The 7,363-nt window shown below is 38.1% G+C and overlaps 1 protein-coding gene across 1 annotated transcript in view; it reads left to right on the top strand.

The window, feature by feature from the left end:
- trappc14 (trafficking protein particle complex subunit 14) overlaps window positions 1–5,375 on the top strand; it is a 32,506-nt gene extending 27,131 nt beyond the window's left edge. The window contains exons 11-12 of the mRNA XM_010766535.1: window positions 1,665–1,829; window positions 3,846–5,375. Of these exons, the coding sequence (XP_010764837.1) occupies window positions 1,665–1,829; window positions 3,846–3,849 (169 nt within the window). The 3' untranslated portion in view covers window positions 3,850–5,375. The remainder of the gene's footprint in view (window positions 1–1,664; window positions 1,830–3,845) is intronic.
- The last annotated feature ends 1,988 nt before the right edge of the window (window positions 5,376–7,363 follow it).

The following is a 7,363-nucleotide window of genomic DNA, read 5'->3' as shown; positions in this document are numbered from 1 at the left end:
CTTCCCCCCCCCGCACCCGGATCACCTCATGAAGTCCTGTGGCTCGACAGTGTTTGGTTGTCTTACAACACCTAGTCGACAATATCGCGTCAAGAGTCACTCTTCCCCCCCTCAGAAGAGCGTCGCCCAACCACTCACAAACCGTGTTAACGGCACATGTCTGGCTGCAATTGTCGTCGAGACAGACACGTGTGCCTCTGGCTAGACAGCAGGACCACTAGGATTACGGAAGAAACCTTTCGAAGTGTTCGATGCTTAGCGCATGTCGTTTACGTGTAATCATTCTGTGTTCACTTTGCCGCGTAAGTCAATTGTACGGCGCGTACACATGGACGTTTCATGGTCGATACACGTGGTGGACCAAGATAATTCGTTTATTATATGCATACACCTGTTAGCAATTTTTCATCCGTCTAACTTTTACAATCATCTCGATTGGATACTAAATTGGATCATCCCGAAGTGATTATGTGTTTTCAACGAGTTCATAGAGTATGGTATTTGTATGCATTAGTTGGGTTTTTACTTAGTAGTTTAGAGTTTAGTTGAGTTAAGTCTTTAGGAGTTATTGGGATTTGGTGGGGTTTCTTTGGGTTAGAAGTGTAGGTCGTTACACGTATAATAATAATAAAAGGGAGTACGTACTGGATTTTAATGATCTGATGATCGTTCATATCTTCTATATATAGCCAGGAATGAACTTGTTTTTTGTCTTTTTGTTTGTTTTTTTTCGTCTAGATTTTGTTCCATCTTCCGGAGACTCTTTTGTTTTTCTTGTTTGTTTTGAGTCTTTTGGCCTAGACGACCACCTCTTCGACACTCTTCCCCCCGTCGACTTTCCTGAAGTACTCCACTAGCCCACCCTCCCCGTTGACGTTCGCGATACAGAGGGCTTTATCAAATAACTTTGAGTGGAGCCAGAAGTTGAAGTACCAAACACTGACTCCAGGTACTCATCTGAGTGCCTCACTGAGAAAGTTATGTGCACCCCTGTAAATAACAACATTTATGCTAATTGTGCAAATTGCCCAACATATGCAAGTAAGAATCCAGCAGTTTCTATGAGCTGGAGACCCTACTATACATTTCTATCATAGAACTTTGGTCTACTCAATATTTCCTGGTACGCAATAGGACTCTATGAGCTGGCAACAAGATCCCTTATCTCATCTGCTCCTTTAGGCTTCAGATTCTTACAGATTAGGACATCAACGTTTATCAAATGTGTGTTCTTATTTACAGAAACATTTCAGTTAAAGGATTCATTCCTTTGCACTTCAATACAAACTTTCATAAAATCTCTATCACCCTAATGTCTCACAGTTAGATCTCAATGTTCCATTTGTTTCAGAGGAATACAGATCTGGAATGGCCTTCCAGTCATAACAAACAACAATAAGTCCAATTGTTTTGTTGCCTCTTCCTGCACTGTTCATCATCTATTATCTGTTATGTTTGTGTAATTTTAAATTGTGCTAAACCATTACACCATCACATAGTCAGGGTAGAGCAGTGTGCCGCATTCAATGTCTGTCTTTCAAGTCTAGAAACTGTGTGCGTCATTCAATATTGACTTTTCCTCAGGTAAAGGATCCTCTTACATCACACATGTGATGCAGGACGTGAATGATGTCTCTCACCTTGTGCCTCTCTCTGTTGTGCAGGTCAGGCAGTGTGATGGAGCGGCGGGCCATCACCCCTCCTGTAGGACCTCCAATGGGGAGGGGTCTGTACCGGCCCCCTGAAAACGGCCTCATCTCCCTGGACAAAATAGCCAAGAGAGAGTGTAAGGTGTTGGTGCTGGAACCAATGATAGACACACCCTGCAGGTAAGAAACCGCTTTAGAGAGGGCTTATCATGCTTTTTATAAAATGACAGATGATTAGAATTGTATGTACATGTATATATTGTAATATATATATTATTGTAGTACAATGTGAACATTTGAACATACTTTTTTTGTCGCATTCTATTTTTTGTTATTGTCAATAGGACATTTCTACTTTAATTTCTTATTTTTGTATAAATAAGTTTAATCTATTGTGTTGATTTTAATTTTTTTCTATTAAAACCAGCATCACATTTTACTTTTAATTTGGTGCTTCTCAAAATTAAAGATTTTAGATTCAGATTATTTCCTTTAAAGGTGGGGTAGGTAATTTTGGAGAAACCAGCTCGAGTGCGCTAGAATTTGAAAATACACAACCGGAGAAAATCTGCCACTTCCTTACAGAGCCCCTCCTCCAACACACACGAACGCGCACATGACCAATGAGGGCACGAGATAAGTTTGTGCACAGATGGAAGGCTGACAGGCAGGTAGGCCATCCAGTTACTTTAGCCGGGCCGGCCCAGATGATTGGTCGTGCTTTTTACAGTACTACGGCTTCCACAGATGAATTTTTGTATGTGTTTTTTGTCAAAGCACTTTAGATATTCATTGCTATCGGGATGTTAAGAGCATTCCATGGAATATAACAAAAAGTGTTTCTGAAATAAATTACATACCCCACCTTTAATGGTTTTACCTTTCATGAACCACATCACAATAACATTTAAATAAACTAAATCACTTTTTTCCATTTTCTCTTAATAACCTGGTTTCTAAAAATGGGTACATTTCTTCTGTTACTCCAACTTTGGCTTCTTTTGATTAATGATGACGGGTTTGGTGAAAAACATGTTTGTATTTCTCAAAGGAAAGTATTGAGAAACATCTAAGGTCTCATATTTCTGTAATGTTGGAATATTTTCAATAACTGGCAGAGGTCAGTGTGAGTGTTGTTAGTGCGACCATGAACAGACAGTTCCCTCTTGTGGAGGATCTTCATGAGGATCCCATTAGCATTAGCACTAGCATTAGCATTGGCATTCTTCCTGAGATCCACACACATACAGTCACATCAACTCAGCTTATGTAATGAACAGTCCAGGATACGTCCTTGTCTAAAATGACCTTGCTTTGTTTATTCATCTATCTTTTAGACATATTAACCCTTAAATGGGCAATCACATATAAATAATATGTATTGCTATTTTCTACATTACAACAATATTATGGACTGTACTTATATAGCGCTTTATCCAGTCTTTAAGACCCCTCAAAGCGCTTTACATACTACATGTCATTCACCCATTCACGCCCATTCATACAGAGCAGTGTACCTTACTCTAAGACCTAACATTCACACACATTCACACACCGTTGGCCATGCAACTCAGGGTTAAGTATCTTGCCCAAGGATACATCGACATGTTGACTGCATGGGCTGGGATCGAACCCACAACCTTCTGGTTGAAAGACGACCGCACTCCCTCACAGCCACAGTCGCCCTACATATTACACTTTTATTATAACTCCTCAACCCTATTAAAGCACTATTACACTTGTATTCCACCCACATTCCACCCATGTAACACTCTTATTGCAAACATTTATGGACACAGAAACCATTTAAGGATTACATTCCAAGAAAATAGGGTATTTAAATTATAACAATTAAATACATCTTTTTTGTAAACTCTCTACTTTCACTCTTGCTTACATTTTGTGTTTTTTTATAGTATACATAGACACCGTTTTAACGAACAGATCTTAAGTTTTCTCTTATAATAACAAGTAAATAATAGGAAAAGGGGGTGATCTGCCATTAAGGTTTAAGCTATATTCTTAGGATTATTTGCACAAACATGCATATGTAAAATGCTCAGTTATGATGGAAAAAGTGCATGTATAATGGACATTGTTCTTGGGATTGCTTAAAAGTCTGCTTCAAAGACTCAAAACTTCCACTAATACCATGATTACTTTTTCACTGTGATTCTTCACTCTGTCCCCCCTCAGATGACCCTGAGAGCAGAGTCTTACCGCAGACACACATTAGTGTTGGACACTCTGTCAGCTGACTCTGAAGGAGACATGACGAGGATGGAGTGATGGACGGAGGAGCAGAGAGGGGGGGTGCTGAAGGTGATGGAGGGATGCTGGTGGCCTTCTGTGGAGCCGCACCAATTCTTCATCTCATTGGTTTATCATTTCAATTTATTTGGTTTTTTACATTTCCTTCAAGCTATCATTCCATTTTACTCAATGGGTTATCCTATGCCTGTGAATTCTGCTTATATTTATACTTTATAGTACACAACCGTGATCGTTTTTTCATGGCAGCTCTGGTTTTCTTGTAGGATCTAATCAGGAAATCCCAGATTTCCTGCCATTGTCAGGTCTGGGAGCACAAATAGTGCTGGATGCTCACAGCAGTCTGTTTTCATACATAACAGTTTGTGTAATACACCTATTGCCATAACACACAGAGACCGTAAGATTGCATTCTTTTGGATTCATGGTGTACTTGGTTGCCAAAAAGCCAACAAAGTCTGCTGGGTTTTGGTTGGAAACATCCTAATAGGACAGTTTGACCAAGCCATTGTTGGTGAACATATATATATAGTAGTTCAAACAATAACTGCTCTTGTTTATTACAAATGTATACCATGTGGATCACAGAGCTGATGGAAGGTGTATTTATATTTATTGTGACAGAGCTCAGCTAGCCATTTCCAGTTTTTGTGCTAAGCTAATGTTCTGAACCTATTTCTGTGCTTAACCTACTGATGTAAAACTTGATATACCTACCTACTTACAATCCATATTCATAGACTTAAAGTTCTTTAACTGGACTACTGACATTATATATTATTGTTATAGGTGTGCACTGGATGAAAGCTGCATCTTAACTTAAAATTGAAGGGCTGTTTTACTGCTTTCCCCAGAGAAAGTTGGTATTTTTTCAAAATAGTAAAGTATTTAAATGAGTCTAAACTAGTCTGGCTGAATTATGTAAGTGTTATTGTATATATTTATTGTTGAGTTGGAGTGTTAATATTCAGGTTTTAAATGTATGTTTTTGTCTTTTATTTGACCCTTCGTATACACTCCATTGTCGGTGCACAGGGTCCAACTGATATCAAAGGGTTTTGTGAAGTTAATTTCCTAAGTTTTTTTGAACATTCCTAAAATTCACATCCCCAGCATTTCATTAAAGAACTCTTAAATGAAAAAAGAAAGTTTGTTAGTAAGACCGATCATTTTCTTTTTAGGAGACACCCAGGGTGCTTTGAAACACAACCCTTTTTGCGATTTTATGATAACGAAAAGAGGAACCATGTTTTGTAATTCTTTGAGTATTTTAGTTGTTTGTTTGCAGAATACATTACTCAAAGGACGTTGTAAAATCTTGACAAGAAAAACTGAAAGAATTATAATTTATTATTGAAAACATTATTGTTTCTACGTGTGGAATTATGTTCAAATGTTGTTAGCTGTCCTGCTGTGACTCACTAAAAGTTTGACCAAAAAAAAGCCAACAATGTCGTCCCAATAATCAGTACCAAATTGAATCACTTACTTTCTAAGAACTTACTAGAAAATGTTGAGCCAGTAAAGTAAAACTACCATAATAACAGAAATGGTTGTTAAAACATTAAGTGTTGTCACTGATTCCAATTCCTATAATTTTATAAATCCAACTTATTCAGTCTGTCATGACATCAGTTTTAGGCTGTTTCTCATTTACAGATGTGACCTACATCTGTAAAAAAAAGTGGATGTTAATATTAGGATAGCAAAGACCCTCCTAGAGGCTAATAAAGTGTTGGCAAGAAAGACCAATGTGCTGATGATCTACTGTAAAGAATGACCAGAAATGGTGCTTGAAGCAAACAAAGCTGATCTTTGGAGGAAAGACCATGGTTCATCCCCCTGAGAGCTTGACTGTGTTTTTAAAGAGATGATATATTTACCTTAAAGACTTGGAGATGCAGTAATGTATGGCAAAAACTGTGAGAGGGTTCATCCTCTGGGGAGCATACATGTGTGCAAACTGTAAATGTCATTGCTGTACTCTGCTTATTAGATGTTTCTTTAATGTATATTAGTGTGAAAAAAGGTTCATCCTCTACAACAATGAATGTTCCCAGCACATGTTCTGTAAATCTGACCAAAGTGTTGGTTGCAGGGAGTTGACAGACAAAAGGTCATGGGGTCAATAAAGTTGTAGGATCTTCCTCTGAGGTCCCTGAACAAAACCCAATGGGAAGCAAGTCCGTCGTTGAGTTAAAGAATGTGTGTATTTTATCATCCAAATGTTTAAGCTACACACACATTTTAGACTTATCGACCCCCAACATCTTTCATCATCATTGGTATGACTACTAACTGTTTATCCTTATCTTGAACCTCGTCTCAAAACACTGGATCGCTTAGAGAGTCACATATTCAGTTTGCAAGTAAGCTAATTGTTTTGTAAGCATGTTTTGGAGCTTCCGTTTTCTGCCTACATGGCAAATAAAGTTTAGCTGGGTAAGGTCTCTGTCTCTGAGTGATATTCTGTGGCCAGGCCCTCCCCTTTGACCTCTTTGCCCTCCCCCACACAAGTATTATTGTTTTAAATGTTACACTTTAATGCTCCAATCTTTATGTTGTTAGAAAATAAGTCAAATCGCCCCAAAATATACACCTCCAATGTCAACGATTTGCAGAGGTGGGAGAAGTACTCATATATTGAGTTCAAGTTAAAACTAGAAGTAGAAGTACCAGAGTGTAGGAATACTCTGTTACAAGTATTCTGCATTCAAAATGTTGCTCAAGTAAAAGTACAAAAGTATTATCATCAAAATATTCTTAAAGTACCAAAAGTAAAACTAGTCATTGTGCAGATTGGTCCATTTCAGAATAATATATATGATATGTTTTATAATGATTGATCATGAAAGTGTTCTCAAAGCTGGTAAAGGTGCAGCTAGTCTGAATGACTTTGTATACTGCTGGGTAGCTTGTGGATTTACTCCAGGTGGAACTAAAGTCTGATTTAACACTTGATTATATTTCACATCATTCATCCAGGTCTGTAAAGTTACTAAACGAATGTAGTTGAGTAAAAGTACACCATTTACCTCTGAAAAATTGACATACTCAAGTACAGCACAAGTATCTCAAAATGGTACTTAAGTACGTGAGTAAATATACTTAGTTACTTTACACCACTGACTATATATGATCAGGCCACATTTAGACCAATCGCCATTCAGAACATCACGCAAGCAAGTTTGCGTGCGTTACACTGTGCCACCTGTTCTGAGTTTGGAGTCTGGCTTTAAATTCTTTTTACGTTTTAAGTAATGGACATCAGGAAACAACTTAAAACAGTGAGTTTTAACTATTTTTATACAACAGGGAAACGGAGTCTCCAGCTGCTTTAGCATCGAGCGGTGAGTACACTGTTTCCATATTAACTTGATCTCCTGCTGCTGTTGATGAAGATGACACTGTTCGACAAAGACAAACACACGTTTGTCTGCACG

Source organism: Notothenia coriiceps, unplaced genomic scaffold (assembly GCF_000735185.1).
Source record: "Notothenia coriiceps isolate Sejong01 unplaced genomic scaffold, NC01 NC01_scaffold00003345, whole genome shotgun sequence".
Lineage (NCBI taxonomy): Eukaryota > Metazoa > Chordata > Actinopteri > Perciformes > Nototheniidae > Notothenia > Notothenia coriiceps.
This window is presented reverse-complemented; position numbering and strand designations above follow the sequence as displayed.